At 41.9% G+C, this 20,371-nt stretch overlaps 1 protein-coding gene across 5 annotated transcripts in view; it reads right to left on the reverse strand.

Annotated features, from left to right (window-relative positions):
- The window catches only part of TRIO (trio Rho guanine nucleotide exchange factor), a 355,799-nt gene that overhangs the window by 183,303 nt on the left and 152,125 nt on the right, over positions 1-20,371 (reverse strand). For all 5 annotated transcript variants that reach the window (XM_046672288.1, XM_046672289.1, XM_046672290.1 and 2 more), the window contains one exon: positions 11,511-11,741. In XM_046672288.1, coding sequence (XP_046528244.1) covers positions 11,511-11,741 — 231 coding nt within the window. The remainder of the gene's footprint in view (positions 1-11,510; positions 11,742-20,371) is intronic.

Genomic DNA, 20,371 nt, shown 5'->3' on the forward strand with positions numbered 1-20,371 from the left:
TCCTAAACCAATGTCCAATGACAACTTCAAGACTTCCCAACCTCAAAGAATGGAATGGAATGTGACTCTGGGCATGAGGCCAATAGTATACAGAAGACAAGGATCAAATATTTTAAGTTTGAAAAGAATTTAGAGATACATAAGTAACACCTGTGCTACAGTCCACCTGCCTATCAGATCTGCACGAAGGGCGAGGAGACTTTTTTTTAAAATGACAACTACAGTATATTCTGTATATTCCTCAACTTTGCTGTAAAAAGAAAAATTAAGCCACTGGTAAGCAGCAAACCTGATGATTACTGGTAACTCAATCCAGACTTGAAATAAAGGTACAATTTCAAAAAGTGAAAGATAAGCATTATTTCGTAGAAAGGACTGGGAGGAAGCAAAACAGAGTTTTTCGAAAATAATAAAAATCTGTCTTTTAAGCCTAAGAAAAGTGTTTCAGGAAGCACACGCTGGAAATAAAAGCTATTATAAATCAACCACTTGGGGTTACAAGTGGGTTGCAATTTTTCTTTTAAAGGGGTTCCTTTAGACAAAACTGTAAATACCAGGTGAAATTCTATTTCCAACAAACATGGAAGTAATTCAAAGCAGAGTGTAAAAATTCCAAGCACTTTTTAAAAATAGCAGCAGACAATTATGAAATCTAGCTCATATTCAAAACCAAACTCCCCCACGAGGCTTTTGGCTTCTTTTGCAAGTCTGAGAACACTTTCCAGGTTGCCAAGGAATTCTGACTCAATAGACTTGTCCAAGGAGCATTTTAGAGACACGCTTATGGAATCTTTCCACTAAAACAACCAGGGGCTTCATCAACGCAACCCGGCAGTCGCGCCCCTGACCTCACCTGACAGTGCTGTCATCTCTCTGCCTTGTGACCTCAACCCCAGGCAAGACAAGGCTGGCACAGGATTTGCTGCTCTGCTGCCACACTCGAGGGAAAGGGCAAAAGCTGATCCCTTCCCGCTGGCTACCTGGTTCACAGGCAGCAAGCAAAGCTGGGAGGCCAATGCCACCCCCCTCTCCATTCAGAGGATGTGGTCCAAGCTCATTCCTCTGTATGTCAGTGCCCTCTAATGGATACAGTGATGGCCCCAAGGTCAAGGTCGCTCCAAAGTACAGCCACTAACACTTAAAGCACAGATACTGTCTCAGAATCTAAGTCAAAATGTTACATGTGCAGGAATCCTGACAGATTGTTTAGCTCAATTCCCTGTTTGTGATATAATTACAAGACTGAACGTGATAGTGGCAAGTGTGATTAGGCCCATTTCTTAACTAATAACTGTATTCCTGTCTGAGTGCCTGCTGTTGAAGCAGGCACTGACCTTGGCTGTGTGGGCACTAGGTCAACAATCCTCGCAGTGAGCCTGGGGGTGGGGGTGAGGGGAACATCCTCATCCCTATTTCACAGATGAAGCAGGACCAAGGGCCCTTGGCTACCACGTGGAAGAGCCAGCCTGTAGACTTGGATTTATGAAGTCTGGATGTGCGGTCCCTTCTCTTACCCTCTAACCTATATGCATCTTTTATTATTATTATTATTATTATTTTTTGGTGAGGAAGATTGGTCCTGAGCTAACATCTTTGCCAATCTTCCTCCTTCTACTTTATATGAGGGACACAGCCATAGCATGGCTTGATGAGCAGTGTGAAGGTCTGTGTCCAGGATCCAAACCCATGAACCCTGGGCTGTGAAAGCAGAACACATGAACTTAACCACTACCCCACTGGGTCGGCACCTCACTGAGTCTTTGAGACTCAATAGGTGGCATATGGATGGCACAATGAAGTATGGAAAGAAAGAGCTGCTTTTGTTTCAAAACAGTTCAGGCACTTGAGTAAATTACCTCTGATGACATGACACCTCTGTAGTGGATAGCAAAACTGGGGAAGGATAAACCAGCCAACACTACCAACCTGATGAACCCCTCAGGAACCAGCTGCTGGTGCCTTCTCCCCCCTCTCACGTGGCAGAGTCCTGCCCTTCTCGTACAACCTATCTGTAAAGTAATTTCCGTAATAAGCCCCCACTACCTAATATTCACTATGTTTGTGGATTAATATTAATTACTATTTCTTTAGGAATTTGTGAATAAATACTAAACCCTCATCAAAGAGGAGACTAACTCTTACAAGCCCACATCTCAACAACATGCAATATGAAGACCAATGTAATGCCGTTTTCCCTTTACAATGCAGAGGGGTTATTTCAGATACTAACCAGAGTGGCCCTCTGTCATCACCCAAGCGCCACATCACTGCCACCGGCATCATTTATTGAGAGATTATTCTGTGCTGTGCTCAGAGGGCAACACAGTCCCTAATCCCTTATCCACGAAAAGCTAAAACAGCTCTGAAATTCCAAATATTTTCTCAAAACTTGGTCCCCAAAATTCACTTGGCAATAAGATCTGACCTGAGGCTATTAAGAGCCTTTACTGATCCCTTTAGTGAGTCCTTGTACATTTGGCTGCAGAAATCTCCATGAACTTGATTATGGGGGCACTGCCCAGACCCCCCGAGAGTGTTGTGTATCACATAGTGTATGCACTGTTACCTTCGTAAACTTTGAAAAATTCCTAATTCCAAAACACATCAATCCCAAAGGGCCACCAATAAGACAGAGTAGACTTTTATTATTATCCCTGTTAAGCAAGAAATTGAGGCTCAGAAAAGTTAAGTGACTTTCCCAAGAAAAGAACACCTAGAAAAGATCCAAATGTGAGAAGAAAAGGTCTTCTCAACTCCAAACTTATGCTCACACCCATCATTACATTACTTAATATTATAGTTTGTAAATATTACATGAAAGCTTTAAAAATATTTCTAGCATTAGAGTTCCAGTTCTAGGATGCTGTTTGTAAAAACTAGGTAAGACCTCCGACATAAAACAACCAAGTGCACATTAATTCAGTCTGTTTTTACTGGTAACTCGGGATCCAAAGAGCATTCAGAGAAAACATACAAACATCTGTCAATTCCAGCTACTGTTTCAAAGAGACAATACAGTGAATAAAGAAGCATTTTCCGTTATAATTATGAGAAACCCTCCAAGTCACATTTCAGGCACACAAAAATGAAACAACTGGCTCTCCTGGTTCTAGGTTCAGTTTAAAAACTACAGTTACATGAAGCAAATTAAAAACACATGTAATTCTAAAATGCTCTGAATTTGTTCTTTTTTCTATAATATCAGATTTTTCCAATTGCAAAATATGAATCTCCTCCCTGCCCATCCCACATTCCCTACAAAACCCAAGTTACCCTAGCTTCACTTATTTTAGTGACTTCCTTGTTCAACCTGCTGGCTCTTATTTAAGTCACTGGGGATTCCAATTCAGAAATGGACCTACAGTGTTTCTAGTTTTGCTTTTAAATAAGCATTCCTGAAAGAAGCTTTTACTCAGAGCTTTCCTCATGATCAAATCAATGGTATTTTAGTGATTCTAACAAAGGATGACTGATCAACTAAGCAATGTTATTTCAAATTTTGCTAAACGTAAATAGTGACCAGAAAGGAGGCCTTCACCTAGATAATGTTAATTTTTATTAAAAGCTGGTGTTTAGCATTGCTGTGAGGATAGCCAATGTTATACTATTAATGAAATTTACCCACAAAGTTAAAATCACAAATGAAGGATACTCTGAGTTTAAATTATTGGATTCCTCACATCTGTCGGAATGGCTCTGATTAACAAGACAGGAAAAAACAAATGTTGGAGAGGATGTGGAGAAAAAGGAACGCTCATACACTGCTGAGGGGGATGCAAACTGCATCCCACTATGGAAACAGGATGGAGATGCCTCAAAAAATTAAGAATAAAACTACCATATGATCCAGCTATTCCATTTCTAGGTATTTACCCAAAGAATATGAAAACACTAGTCAAAAAGATACCCATATCCTATGTTTACTGTGGTGTTATTCACAAAAACAACCTAAATGCCCATCAAGGGATGAACAGATGAAGAAGATGGTATATATACATAATAGAATACTACTGAGCCATAAAAAAAGATGAAACGTGCCATTTTTGACAACATGGATGGACTTTGAGGGTACTAGCTAAGTGAAATAAGTCAGATGGAGAAAGTCAAATACCAAATGATCTCACTCATACGTAGAAGACAAAACAACAACACACACAGACATTAGATTGGGGGTTACCAGAGGGGAAGGAGGAAGGGAGGAGGGCGAAGTGGATGATTAGGCACATGTGTGTGGTGACAGATGGTAATTAGTCTTTGGGTGGTGAAGATGATGTAGTCTACACAGAAATCAAAATGTAAGGCTGTACACCTGAAATTTGTATAATGTTATAAACCGATGTTACTTCAATTTAAAAAGGTGAAATTATTGGACTCCACATGCTCATCCTACCTTAGGCCGCCTGACACTTTTTCTAAAGCTCAGAGCATAAGTTTTATTCCGGAAACCAGAGTCTTAGTCCTGTTCCTCCCTTCCCAGCGGAGGCCAGGCTACATAACACCTGCGCAGAGGAGAGCACACCGCCTGGGACAGCGGTGAGGAGCCAGCTCTGCTGGTGGGCCACGACCCAGGGTGGAGCTGCCTTCTCCTCTGTCTTCTGTTTCCAACTATCCATTCTAAGGTGACTGACTAAACTCCAAAATGTAAAAAAAAGAAAAAAAAAAGTCTCCTTAAGTAGCTTTTTCTTCTGCACAGTGATGGGCAACTGCAGCTTCTATGAAAGCCCTTTCCCCCACCTGAAAAGCCCTACTTAAACGTTCTTTCTGAAGTAACACGTCACTTCCGTTTTACTCTTTACTCTTCGATTAGCTCAGAAGTGAAGCATCCTTGTCAGTCAAGGGTGGTCAAGCAGTTAAAAACCACTGGGCTTCTTGGAGCTTCGGTGCAGTCATGTGACTTTTTCAAGGCTCGGTTTTGTTACCTGGAAAATGAGGGGCTGGCCTGACATGACCACAAGGGGCTGTGGCTCTAAATTCTGTGATGAGCACGGTGTAACTTTTACAGTGAAATGAAACACATAATTCAACATGCATCCATGGGCTTTGGGGGACTGAGGGAAAAAGGTGGAACTCTTCAGCTCCAGCATCCACAGCGGCCTGAGAGTAGCGATGGCCTCCCCATAACATCTCTCTCCACTGGAGCTAAGAACTCTCTGATTCTTCATTCATTGTATTTCAAAAGTAAAATTAAGTTTGTCCTAAAAATATATATAATTATTAATATAGAAAGAGCTTTTTAAAAGTGGTTTCTAGAACATTCCAAAGTACACTAAGCCTAATGCTCACTTGGAAAAAGAATCTATTAAAAAAAAATACCTCAGTCAAGTAACGCACAGCAAACATATGATACAGATTCAAAATGCCCTGTGCTGCAAGAGCTACATTTTGCTTAACTAACAAGAACGCTTGAAATGTGAGGAGTGCGTGCTTCATGCACACTTTCTTGGCTGGCAGGGAGTATGGGCGAAGTCAGTGAAGAAGGGCTCCCAAAGAGGTTCGCAGGCTTTTAAATCTTTGCAACATCCATCCATCTATTTTCCAAAAAAATTTAAATCACCAGTTCTCCTGGTATTACCCTCATTTTAAATACATAAGTACATGAAATTTCTTAAGGAACACAAAGATGCTTAGGAAGGAAAGGTGGGAAGGCACGTATGTCATTATTCATATGAACAGTCTTACCTTGGATAGTCCCATCAAATCTCAACCAAACCATCGCTCTACCAACATTGGTTAATCCTTTTAGGAATTTTCTAAACTGTTAAAAAACTATTTTTCCCATTCTTAGTTTGGAAACGAATACAAAATAGTCCAAAGTTGTCCAAGAAAAATCTTCATGTGTCCAGGTGTTATCTGGGAAACTAAAGTTATGTATAGCTTAAACCTAGTTATTGAATTACATAAATTATACGCATACACGCACATGTGCATGCATGTCTTCTCTCCTGTCCAGCTAATGCCCAGCCACTTTCCTCTTAGGGGACCCTGGCAATGTGGCTGGCACTAAATAAATGGGAGTCCCAAGCTGCCTGGTGTTTGTCCTTGGCTCTGCGCACTCCTGATCATCCTGGCTCCTGAGAGCATGTGTCCCCAAGGGCTTGATGACCTCTGCTCCTTGCTCACTTCCAATTTACCCCACTCCCCTGGGCTCCTGCTTCCTGTCCCCCTGGCTCACGGTGCCAGCTCATGTACCCTGCATTCTTGTACTTTATCTGCTTTGAGGGGAGAGGTTACCCATTTTTCCACCCTTTTAACTCCCACCGTTGAACTTGCAGCTCTTTCCGAGCTGTGGTTACTAAGATTACTCTGTCAAGTCTCTTCTGTGTTCACTACACGAGAGGTAATTAAAGCTGGCTCTAAACCCAGCAGGAAGATCAGCAGGCAGGCTCTATCTGCTCTCAGCAGGCTCGCAATACCAAACACATGCCCTCCCGTGCTCCCTAATTCTAATAGAGAAGCTCTCAGAAAAGAGGGCCATCCTCTAACCATTCTTATCAAGACCACAATCAGAACTGTGATGGGGGGGATGTAAACAGAAGAGAATGTTAAACAGCTAGGGCTAGATGATGATTCTGACGAGTGGGATGAGAAAAACCCACCCTCCTAACTTAATGAGCAAAGGTTAAATAAGTTTCAGGAATCTTCACGTGGAAGCTAGGTCCACTGTAAATGGTGCCAACCCAGAACTCCTGAGCAAGCATCATGGAGAGACGTCTTTTACTGGCAAAGGACAGCAGCGGAGGACTTGAGGTAAAACAAATAGCTTTCCTCCCCCTGCTGCATTTATGACCCTCATTTTGCATTCAGGAGGCCACAATCTTCACTTGAGATCTCACCACACTAGCAAAATTCCCAGGCACTGAAATTATCCCTTCCTTCCTCAGCCACCCTCAATTCCTCAATATCAAGCAAAGCTCCTGTTCCTTCAGGCAGATCTCCCAGTTCGATTACTTGATTCCAATATAAGGCCAACCTTCCCCTATTCCAGAATAAATGAAGAAACTTTTAACCCCAAAGAATCTTTAATTAGAAAAATTGGGGAATTCCTTAAATTTTTTGATCTACTCACTCACTTATTCACTCGTTCATTCAACAGATACTGGCATCTACTATCTTAGACACTTGGGAAACACCATGGAACAAAACACAGATTGCTGCCCCTGTGGACCTGACATTCCTGCTCTCAAAGACAGCTCCATGATGGCCTGGATGTCCACAGTGGGACTTAAGCTGTCTTCTCACCTTATGTCTCAATTCCTCCAATTCATTCATCACACTGCAACCAGAGCAACCTTTTTAACACACGTGGAATCACGTCATCCACCCCCCTCACCAAGTCAAAGTGCACAGCATACAAGCCCTTCACGGCATGAACTCAGTGTGGAGAAATGGGGAAAGCTTTAACTGTGGCTGTGAGCATTAAGAGAGAAAAGAAATTTCCACCCACAGAGCACCAGTATCAGCTAAAGGTCATACAGACATGCCCCCTTAATCCTCACAGCTGCTCACAAGTCATGCCAGGCCCTGACACCCATCCACTCATTTCCACTACACTCAAGTCAAGGTTCGCTGTCCCTTTAATGGTGTCCCAAAGCTTACAGAAACAAGTCTCAAGCCTTCGTCGTGGAGGTCACCCTTCCAGCACCTGCCCCGCCTCATGCCTCCACACCTCTCCATTCTGCCCACATGGGGCTGCCTGCTGCTCTTCAGACAGGCCCTGCCCTTTTTGTCTCTGCTCTCAATACAATTCCTGTTGCCCAGTTTTCAACCTACTGACTTCCTACATATCCTTCAAAGATCAGCTCAAACCCTACCTCTCCCATGAAGATTTTCCTGGCACGCTGGCAACTGTAACTTTCACCTCTATTATAGAGTGCTTCACTTTCTTTGTAGCCTAAACCCTTGACATTTAAGAAGAATACGGACAAAGCTTTCAGGAACCCCAAATTTCCACAAGTCACTAAAGCATAAATACGTCCTCTTAAAATTCACGCACACAGCAGGGAGACAACACGGATGAGGGTAGCTAGTTTATTTACTCCCTTGCTCTGGGCAGCATGTGACAGACAAGGCTCAAGTTTATGTCTTAGCAAAATTATACCTGACAATAACCAAGGACATACATGCTAAATCTGAGCATTTTATGGTCTAATTTATTAGACTATTAAACATCTACTCTTACCAGACGACAATTCTTGAGAAAAGGAACTCTGAGCTATTCAACAAGTTTCTCTCTCTTCCTCTCAGAGTGTCACACATTCAATTAAGATACTTTGAAAAAAAGAAAGAAGTGTGGACAAGAAGAATCCAGAGTAGACTAAATGTGCTTGACCATTTTTCAGAATATTAGTTAGTGGCCCAAGATCAACCTGGAGGGTGCTCTTCTACGAGACACTCAGGGAGGCTGATGCTCACGCACATGGAGGGCTGCTGGGGGAGGCAGGAGGCTCTTTAGGAGGTCTCCCTGCCCAAGGGGCTGCTTTTGGGGGAGTCAGCCTGCTTTGGGAAAGTGGATTTCCGGGGCTCATTCACCTCCCCGGGCAAGCTGGAGTAAGTGAGTGAATCCTGACAATCCAGGAGGCAGGCAGACCGAAGTGGTGAGTGGGAAAATGAGTTTGATAGCATCCTGATATGGACTACTTCCAAAACTATCATCCCATCTGAACGAGTACAGCAAAAATAATCTTATTGCAGTAAACTAAAGCATACTCTAAACTGAAAAACACTGATTAACAGGAAACCAACTACTCAATCATTCATTTAACCAAACACCCACTGAGAGCTGCTCTAACAGTAAACCTAAGGCAATGGGAATATGTTTACGATTTGGTCAGCAAGAAATATGGCACAGTATGCATTTTATTTTTAAGTTAGCAATGACCAAGGTTAGCATTTGTCAGTAAGCTGGTATGTTATTTGGGCAAGTCTTCCCACTCCCCTCCGCCTTGATTTGGACAAGTGGTAAGAGCTATGCAATAGTAGCTTCACCCACCCCCAAACCTTGGCACCTGACTCCCATCTAAAGCACCTTCCATAGAGAAATTATGAAATTGCCTTTGCTTGTTATGAAAAAAAAACTTAACCACTAAACCAAAGTTACTCCTATTTTAAAAATCAAACTGCCCATGCCATTCTCCACCCTTTCCTTCCTCAGGGACACGCTGTCAATAGTCTGGCATCTAGTCTTTTGAATTTGTTTCCACAGACAAGCATACACTCTCTTTTGGAGGGTTGTTTTTGACAAAAATGTCATCATTCCATACCTACGGTGGGGTAAGGTGCTTTCTTTTTTCTCAGCAGTATTTACAGATGCCTTTTCATCACCCAAAACAACCCAACAAAAACCACTTAGGGTATCTCTAGTTGGCTTTTTATGTTTTTGCGGATTTTGTTCTTGTCTTTACAAATTTATCTTCTGCTGACAATGTCTGTCTGACATACTGTGATTTTTTCGCACTTATTCTCAGCTTACCTCTCCTGGTCTATTCTCACTATGGCAAAAATTTCCACGTGTTATAATTCCTTGGGTTTCAGAATCACAGTTTTGGTTCCGACATCCTACAGACTCCTTCGAGGTAAAGTGTTTGCTTGCTTAATCCGATCAACTTTGCTCCTTGTTTCACAAGTCATGCCTAGATAGCAATTTCCTGTTTGCATAACAACTCCAAACCATTCTGATCATTTAATCAACAAAACGGTTCTCTTAAAGAGCAAGTATCTATTTTCTATGGAACGCTAATAGGACCATATATGCATTATGTGTATTGCAAAACACTTTCTCCTGCTGACATCCAACCCAATGTGCTGTTCTTGAGAAAAAAAAGCTAGCTTGAAGAAATAGCCTCATAATTATCATAATTATCTTTCTATGTATAAAAATTAATGTTGGCTGTTTTCAAATTCAAGTGCATTAAGTACTTGGCACCAAATTAGATGGCTCGACTCCTCAGCCTGTTTCCAAAGGCTTCCTTTCCTGACGCCTCCCCTGGACAGAAACAGTCCAGTGGCTCATTCTTATGTGACTGGGTGCCCCCAGAAGCCGGGAGAGCTGAGGGGAGAAAGAAGGGAGGTGGGGAGCCCCTGCTGCTGCTTCAGATACAAGTCCAGAAAGTGTGTTGGTCCATGGATGGGTAGTGAATACTTGATCCAAGGATGGAGAGGGAGGGAGGAAAATCCTTTCCTAATTACATTTAAACTATTAACATTTCACAGTTTGTGAAAGTTTCTGGACAATTAAGAAAAACTAATATTCATGCTTTCAACTTAACAATTTCAGTTCTCACAGTAACTCCTAGACATTGACTCCTCCCTCTTCATTTCTTACTCTATATTCTTTCTCTGGCAATTATCGTCTTTAAAACAGCATTATAAAGAAGCATGAATAACATCAAAATAATCACTCCTAAGGCACTTTGTATACGCAACCCTCAGAAAACGCGAAAACCCTAAGTAGAATCAAAGCATAATACGTACAAATGAAAAATTATAGAACAATTCAAAGTACTGCGAACTCACCAGATTCACATGTGAAGAATGACGGTCCACGACACAGAGAATCTACGTGTTCATCAGAACACAGCACAACTCTCCACAATCTCAGCTCATTCGCAGAAAACCCACTCCCCTTCAGAGGATGCTTGGGGAGAGTGAAATCTGAGCTCCTACATGTCTGAACAAGGTACCCGGGCTCTCGGACGCCCAGGTTGAAGACAGTGGTTTTGTTCCAGACCCATCACTGCGGCTTCCCGCCAACTCCCCTGGACGCCATGAGCTTCCTTGCAAACCCAAGAATTCCTCATCCCGAGTTCACACCTCATTCACATCCTTGTTTTTTCCCTCTATTTTCAGGCAAGGACACCACTATTATCTTGTTTATCACTAAAGCCATGTCATATTTTACATGCTCCCATAGCATTAATCCTCAAAACCCTGGTAGCAGGACAATCTTCCTCATTCCATAATAAGGAAATAAACAGAATGGGGACTGGGCTTCCTCTTATTTTTGTAACAACAATAACAAAGATATCAACTGCTTAGAAATGAAGAGTCACAAAAGCTCACTTTTCATTAATTAGATGAATATTTATTGAGAACCTACTCTGCATCACAGACTGCACTATCTACCACGTAGGAAGAAAAGCAGGATTAGCTTATTGCTCCTGTAATCAGAGAGCACACAAATCTAAAACTGTAACAACACCCCGGTATAAGCACCACAAGCATTACTCTCACAAATAAACATAACCAAGAATGACGTGTTTCAAGAACAAAACTCAGTCTCCAGTTCAGGCCCTGCGTCATCATGTGTGCTCTGCGCATACTCAGAGCCCTGTTCCGCTCAGCGTAAGCAAAGGAGCTCTGTGTGCAAACGCCTATTTTTACTCCCATCTCTCCTATCTTTATCTTCTACTCACTCCATCAGCACACATATGTCCAGTCTGACGACACGCTCACCTAAACTCTCAGTTCAGCCCAGGTGGTCTCTATGAGGAATAGCGCCACAGGAGACTGACCTGCTGAACATCCTGCTGGAAAACACACAGCTGCAGCCTCTGGTGGAGGCGGACCTTTCGGTGCTGCCAGATGTTTTCGAGCTGCCGCTGGTGGTGCAGCACCTCGTGGATGACATCGAGGACATGATGCACGGCCTTGGAATAGTTGGCAGAGGCCGTTAGGGAATCGGAGCTGCCAGGAGTCAAGGGCCGCTGGAGCTTGTCAAGGAGTGACTTCCCATCCTGGCTCACCTGCCGGCAAAACAGACAAGGGATTATAAACGAGTGATTCTTCAAGATTTGCAGCTTTGCCCAGGCTATTCTGCAGATTCTGTCCTCAGATACATGTGTGTGCACACATGCTCACACATAAACATAAACCACAGTTTTACTCAAACGCATATTTTATAAAGAACAAAATAAAATTTAAAACAAATCCACCAGTTATCCAATGACACCACAAAACCAAATGTGGTACAACACTAAATTAAAATAAAGGAACATTCAGTATCATAAAACATTGTAGTAGATGCCATTCTCAACAAATAGAACAAACATAGTATTTTGACTTAAATGACATAAGTCATTTGATATAAAATTGCAATCCCGGGTATCTGCAAATTAAAATTTAAAAGTAATAATTTTCTCTTGCAATACTGTTAGCGAGAATAAAACAATCACAATGGAGCAAAATTTTAATGCTGACTTGAAACCTTAGTTAAAAAAAATCAATAACCTAGCACCAGGCAATATGTACTTAAACCTTCTGACACAGTTGGATAACAATTCTACTTCACACACAAAAAAAGAAAATCAAAAAGTGCCATTTTATTTGGTTCATTAACTTAAAAAAATAATTTTAATTAAAACACCATCATTTTTTAAATCAGATTTCAGTGCTATACTATGGCAGTTAACTATCTGAAAGCATTCAGACTAACCACAGAAAAGGTAAGGGTGTCATATGGAGGGAAAAGCATGATGTATTTTTCATATTTAAGTGATTCTTAAGACTTATGAATGACTGTGCCAGATGTGGGAGAAAAAATCTGACCCAATCAGACAATAAACGGACATTGTCACATAAAGGAACATGGTTGTGTGATTCAAGTGTTTAAGTCCGTCCTCTTCACCAGGATCTTTCTGCTCAGATACTCCCCAATCTGAACACCTCCTTGGGTTTCCACGGGAAGGAGGAGTGAACAGGAGCCTTGTGAACAGACACACCTAGGGCTGAGAGGAGAGCCCTTAGCATAGAGGGCAGGGGAAACTGCGTGGGACAGGACAACACAGAAGCCTCTAACTACTGAAAACTGGTGGCACGTGGGAGAGGGGCCTGTGGAATTTTCTAATCTCCTCCTTTGATCCTCTTACAACCTTAAGTTGTGCTGGAATGTAACATGTTTGTTTTCTAATACCTGATTTTGAGAACTTTGAACGTCTCAGAAGCTTTGCTGACTATTCCTTAGGAAGGCTATCAGCCTTCGTAGATTAAATTGATCTAATACATTAAGATAGCAAAAGTGAAGCAGAAACAAGCCAAGGTGACATAACCAAGACAACAGGGTGAGAAAGAACCAGCTCGACCCCCCAGTTAGCGTCAGGCATGTGTAAAAACAAAAACGGTACAGAGAAGGGTCTTCTAGAGCAGGCTTCTCAGTTGCCCCCAGAAGGCACTGAAACTTGCATGGGCATTTCTGACACAAGGATCTTGAGGAGGGGAGGCACGGTGACTGATTTGGGGGAAAGGATTTATCGCGATGGATTCAGAGGCAGGATATAGCACATAATGAAGAATTGTCCTGCTTTTTGTAACTATCTGGGCTAGGCTCTATTTAATATATAAGCACAAAACTTTATTCTTTTCTTTTTTGTCTATTCTTAACAAACACTGATTTTTCCAGGAATGCAATCACCACGTTAATCAAAGGAAGGCAGTGCATGGTTTTCTTTGGAATTTACGAGTTGCTCACCATTTCAGAATATCAGCAAGATAACACCATTCTCAGTATTTGAGTCACCAATACAACACATGTCCAGTCAGCATCTGTAGTTGTTATATTCACAGTTCTTTAAAATAATATGGGCAGCACCTGAATATCTAATTTTTTTCTCTTCTATTCTAGCATTTATAGAAATACATTTTATCATAAATCTTCCTTTTGTCTCTAACTTCTATTGTAGTATATACGTAATTTATATATATGTACATATATAAGTCTTATGTGAAGGTATCTGATTACCCATACATCTGATTTCAGCAGGTATCATAAAATTTTTGTTAAACAATGGGGGTACAGCATCTCTTGGGACTGAGAACCAGTGCTCACACATTTCACACTGTACGAGCCTAGAAAAGAATTCCTCATAAATATTTCCTCTTCATTTTACTCCTTATGATACACAGAAATCAGAAAATGTGCACCAGCACATATGATTTAGTGGACACATATAGAAAGATACAGATCAGAATGTGTGGCAGAAACTGATGGCTGTCCCCCAAAAGTTCACTCACCCTTCCTTAACAGCCAAACCCCTACAGTCAAGAACAGCAATACCCCAGCTATAAAACTGCATTTCACAGTATCGCTTCTAAATACTAGTGGCCAACATACAGAAGTAAAAAATGTTAAATAGAGCTTCCAGGAAAGCTGTGTTTAGGAAGCTGAATATACTCATTGCCCTTTGCCTTTCTCCTCCCTGCTGCCAAGAGGCTGGAGCCTCAGCAGCTATTGATGACCCTGAGGCAACCTTAAGAATGGTAGCCCACCTGCTAAAAAAGTCAAAACAGTAAGACAGAAGGATCCAGAGATCCCCTTACTAACAGACCTATCACACCAGCCCTGGAACGCCAGCCTTGGGACTTCTTTTATACCAGGAGAAAGTAAACCTCTATCTTGGGCCACTGTTTTAGATCTTAAACCACCAACAAAAAATGACAAATGGGTTCCCAGCCCTCACCAACTTTCCAAAGGCATCCATATGACACCATTAATACTCTACTACTGGGAATGAATAAACAACGTGAGCAATAATATTCCACTAAATCTTTCTTTCCTTGGGTGTCTTTACAACTGTTTCTTGGAACTTGAGAGCAGAAATCCTCACTGGATTTAGAACAAAATGCTTGCTTGTGATGGCAGGGTATGGGGAATGGCTGAGTATGTGAACACACAATTATCTTAATGTAAGACAACACACTGAGCAATGATCCACCTTCCAGGAATTCCTAAGCGGGGATTAAAATGACTCTGTTGGTGCCACTGCTGGTACTGTCATTTAATGATAGAGACAGTGGCAGCAGAAGTGGCAGGAAAGATCCAGGCAAGAGAACACCTGTTGCAATCACGAAAACCAGACAGCATGCAACTCCAAATGCATGTTCATATACAGCATTTCCCCCATAAATCTTTCAGAAATAATGTCATTTTATTTCAGAGTAGCTTTCATAGATTTGTCAACTTAAAAGGTATTATTTAAGCACATAAAGCATACCATATATATTCTAGTAACTTTTAGCAAAATGTCCTCTTTATAAGTACAGTAATATTACGTGGGTAAAAAAATGCTAGAATTTTAGGAAGATTACTGTTCTATTGTATAGAGATAAAGATTTTTAAATGGTATAGAATAACCAGAAGATTAAAAACGTATATAGCAGCCAAAATATTCATATATAAATTAAGTACTTAAATAATTAATATATGCTTATCGTATGTGATGCAGTTCTGGATTTCTTAACCACAAAACCAGGTAAATTAATTTACTTAAGTTCTAAGTTTTGTCTTAAAATGTGTTTGCAGCTTTCAGGCAAACCCCATCCTCTGAAGGGAAAATAGCTGCAGAAAAGAAAAATCAACATTTATCATCAAAAAGCAGGCCCTTTCTGTAATTTTTTCACAGATAATATTTAGCTATTTTTTTCAGGTTCCACTTTTTGTTTTTCTTGGAATACAGTGCTCAGGGACCTGAAGGGCAGTGGAAGTTAAATGTTACAAAGATTAACATTTTATAAACAAATATATGAACTAATATGCTCTAATACCTAAATGAGTTAAGAAACTCACAAGCGTTAACTAAAGCCAAAAAAAGTGATTCAAGTTTACAAGTTTACCATATCAAAAGTATGTTTGTTCCTAATATTTAAGAGGAAACTTAACTGTTTAAAATCTCTAACAATGGTCTGGTTCTTGCATATTTACTTTTAATCCAAACCACACATAAGATTTGTAACATGGGTCCTTAAAAACATTCCACCAACCCTTGGAGAGACTGCATATTCTTATTTCTGGTACTTGGATCTCCACATTTCCCGTTAAATCAGAGTGCAGCTAAGAGTCTCTAGCAGGAATATTCTTCACTTGCATAGAGTAAGAATGTTGCTCTGATCTAAGGAAAGAGAATGGTACCTGGAGATTATTGCATAAGCTTCCAAAAACCACCACCCAAAGACCAAATATGACCTATGGCATGTCAATTAGGTCCAAATGTGGTATTGTAGACCTAAAAGTGCTAGGAAACGTTACTCCCAAGATATAACCCAAACAGACAAAACATACAAAATACATAAAGGCATAGTTAGAAATGACTACTCTTACTTAGCATGTTGTAAAGAAATGGTGGTCTTTCCTCAAAACTTTTATGAAATGAATTGCACTATTTGCATCAACTCAAACCAACATGCTGTTTTGATCCTTTTGCAGGGCTCGCTCACCACAGCCTACAGAGTGCTAAGCCGGGGAAACACTTCACAGCCACCACCATCCTCTCCAGCTTTTGCTGAAACGATTCTCAAATGAACCTAACAACTTCAAGTTCAGATCTAACAAAGCAAGAAAGAATGACAAAGGAGCAGCACATGGGTACCAGCTCATTTTGTAGCTGTGATTGACACTCTTCACCAAACAGGCAAACGCTTTGTTTTTGAGTCTGGAGGAGAAACCTGTCTTAAGACGGCTCTACTGAGAAGCTGCACCCCAGAACACAGGCCAGTGACCTTCTGCACGGCCCCATGTTGGTGTTGGTGGGTGGTGTGTTCCCATGCCCAGGGAGGCCACCCGACAGAGGAAAGTAATATCCCCACCTTCAGAGTTTCTGGCTCCCCTCAGAGATGGCTCCTTCTCCAGGCAAAGTTGTTAGGACAGACCTCTACTAAAGGCTGATTTCTATTTCTTTCAGCTATTAGGGTCTTACTCAAAACCAGATCAACCTAACCATGTTTGACTCGCTGACACGTCTACCTGGGATAATTGTAAAGGAAAGACCAAACAGGAAAAGGCTGGTGCAGCCCAGTTAGTTAAGGCAGAGGGATGCACCCAACACGCATTTCTGTAGGTTCCAGCTGGGTTTGACTTCTTTTGTTCCTATACTTCAAGCCCTCACAGGGCCTCCAGTTTTGGATAAGGACAGAGACTGCTGTACGGTCTGTTGGCTCTGATGCTGTGCCAAATGTTGACTACAGCCCCTGCATATCTACAGCGACGCTGCACCACTTAATGAGACTTTGAAAGCAGCGCTTTATACAAGTTACTCTGCAGCAAGGTAGCTGAGCCTCCACGCATCACAGATGCTTTCAGTACGTTTGCTATCGAGGTGACTCATTTTACTGTTTGTTTTCCTGCATGCCAATAACACTAATCATGCCATCACCCAGTGCCTTAAAAAAAGGAGCTCGACTCACTTCACAGGAAGCGAATCAGTCATTTCCATGAGGCCCTGCTGAAGTAAGTCAGCACCGTTGTTAAACTGAGAAACCGATGCAGAAACTAAACCCTGAAGTCACCTTCTCCTGCTCCCAGAATCGCCACGCGCAGCTGCGGTGGCAAGGACCCTCCGCAGCAGGGTGGACACAGTACACAGTCTCACTCACAATTCAGATACTCAGTGTTTAGGTTTACAAGACGCATGGGCACACTGAGAGAACAATCATTCGTATGAACTTAGTTTGTTGAGAAAGTAGTTAATGAGTTTGCTTGCTTAGAATAAAATGTTAAAAATGACCGCTCTACAGGCTGTTCCTAAAACTAGAGCTTATCCCAGATGTTTATATGGCTTCACTCTCCTGTGGTCCCCTACATCAGACAATATTAGCCCCACACCCAGCAAGCTGAAGCAAGCCAATGTTTACGAGGCACAGGTATGCTCCTGTGCTGAAACACAGACAGGAATAACACGGGACGAGTCTAATTAAAACACAGAAAAGCAGGTGTTCGTGTCCCGGAAAAAAAAGGCTGGGAAGATTTCCCACTGCAAACTTGTGTCATCAGAGACTATAAACTGTAGACACCCTTTAAGGAAAAAAATTGTGGAAGGAAGGAAGGAGGGTGGGAGGGAAGGAGGAGAAGGAAGACAAAAGGAAAAGGAAGAGAAAGCCCTGCCTATAAACATTCCTATTCCTAAATAACCCTGTATCCATAGCAGGGCGCAGTAATTTCCGTGGGATGACTGCCTCCTGGGCAGACCCAGGACTGTTCAGAAGAGGGTAGGAACGTGTCTCAGTGCGTGGTCTGTGAAGCATCTGCACCAGAGTCCCTGGATCACTAGGGAAACCCACTCAAGATGGAGATTCACTATGGGGCAGGGGAGAGGATGAGAAGCCGCACTTTTAACCAGCACACTCAAGTTAGAAAACCACTGATTTAGGAAAAGAAAAAAATCACTTAAAAAACAGGAGCAGCCCTTACCTTCCTGTCTTTCCCTCCCCTCCTGGCATGGAGAAAATGGTGCTTAGGGTCTGAGGGAGTGAGGGGGGGGTGGAGATGCCAACACAGGTGTCCTGGGCCAGGCTTTCTAAGGAAGTGGATAGTGGGGGTGCGGGCTAGGAGACGCCAGAGAGAATGGTTGGGAGGCTGAGAAGACTGAGCCAAAAGACTAATTGAACAAATAAGTTAATATACTGAGGATAAAAGGAGCCGGGTTTCTTGCTGTCTGAGAAGCGATTTATAAACAGAGAAAGGGGAAGGCTGGAAAGAATCCCAAGGATTGGATTAGAAATGGAAGTACCAGTGTGGGTACTTAAAATATGCTTAAAATGTGATTTAAAATAGAGATAGACACAGACAGATACAGCCACAGTTGTAGATGTGTGTGCATATGTGAAGAATGGATGGATGGGGACATAGCCACATGCACGCGTTTCCTGACTGTCCACTCAGAGGGCCTAGAAGCACTGACACCCCACAAGCAAACAAGCACTCTTGAGCACCCAGATCTTAGTTTCTAACATCACACAACACTCCAAGGAATCAGAACTTCTTGGTGAGACGGCTGATCTCAGGAGTGCGGCAGGGAAAAGTACAAGATGAGCCTGGGAACTACTTGTGCTAGAAAGTAACTCACAAATAAGGACATATTAAAAAAAAACCAGAAAGGGGCTCCCGCTGGCAAATGTGGACAACTTAGGCACCAAAATATAGTAGTAGATTACAACCCATTGACCATAAGATTTTGTAAATTCATACTGAAATAATAAATAAATCGGGAAGAAAGGGAATAAAGTTCTTCCTTGCAGAAGTTTACCTAATAACTATAGAAGGAATAAAAGAAATAAGTGCCCACCATCAGACAGCCACTACCGAGGTAACTGACACGGGCAGGAATCACCAGTGGATGCTAACGCTGTGAGAAAAAGTCTGATGAAGAACAGACAACTGTGTTACATCAGTGTAGCTCCCCACAAAATGCCCATCAAAGACAAATTTTTAAATGGTGACTTTACATTGGAGAAACCTAGCATACACCAAGCGGTCAAGGTTAATGTCACCAGTGGTGGGGGGGGTCAACATCCTGTATCCCTCCTGTCAGCCCACGAGGAAAACTGGATGGGCTAGCAGGTTGAGAGTCATCCTACAGCATACAACGTCTGCACTCTCTAAGACTGTCAATGACTTGAGACAGAGAAAGACTCAACAATGTTCCACTGTGAAGGAGACCCAATGAGACATGTCCACTAAACATAACGCACGCTGTTGGACAGCATCCTGGACCAGAAAAGGGCAAGAGGAAGAGCTGGAACAGTAGGAAATATGATGGGTCTGTGGGTAGGATGCTCGTGTTGTACTATCGTTGACGTATTGACTAGAGAGAGGGGTGTACGGGAGACGACAGAGCAAAGGTGGTTAAATTGGGTCAAGGGAACGTGGGAGCTCTCTGTTCTGTTCTAACACTTTTCTGTAGCCTGAAACTATTTCAAAACTTAAATAATTTAAAAGGCAAGAAAACACTCCTTCTGTCCTGCTGCAAGTCTTCTGTTCATCCAGCTCAAATTACCGTCTCCTTGAATTTACAGCTCACTTACAAAGATGGTCTTAGGCTAAAAATTGTGGTTTAAGACCTCAGCCTGGGAAGCTATTTACTTGCTATAAAATTATTTTCAATTATCATACTAATTTAAAATCTAATGAAACTGGGCCACAGGTAAAAATAAGTTCCCACGTCAAAATGTCCCCATTTTTATAGAATGTAGTGTTAACAGTGAGAGAATTCTGTACTTTGCTAGAAGTGAACTGGCCAGCTGGGCTGGAGGATGACACTGGTCAGGTCAGACTGGTTCTGAGGTAAGTCCTGTAGGCAAAGACTGTAGCCCAGCTCCTGCCAATCACCTTGTCAGTGGCTAGCCAATCCCACAGTGGTCTGGAACCTACGACTGCAATCGCAAAGCACCTCCTGGGAAAATCATGAGTAAGGAGATGAGCGAAGGCCTAGTTACATCATGGATAACAGGATCACTCACTTTCTATATTACAGCTCGAAATTAGACAATGCATAGAGATGATGCACTAGGGGAAAGAACTTACCGTTCTTCGGAATTCACATAATCCTCGTGAATCAGTGTGATAAAAAATTACAGATCTGTTCAATTTGCACCTTTATTATAAAAAAGG

Source organism: Equus quagga, chromosome 9, assembly GCF_021613505.1.
Source record: "Equus quagga isolate Etosha38 chromosome 9, UCLA_HA_Equagga_1.0, whole genome shotgun sequence".
In the NCBI taxonomy this organism is placed as follows: domain Eukaryota; kingdom Metazoa; phylum Chordata; class Mammalia; order Perissodactyla; family Equidae; genus Equus; species Equus quagga.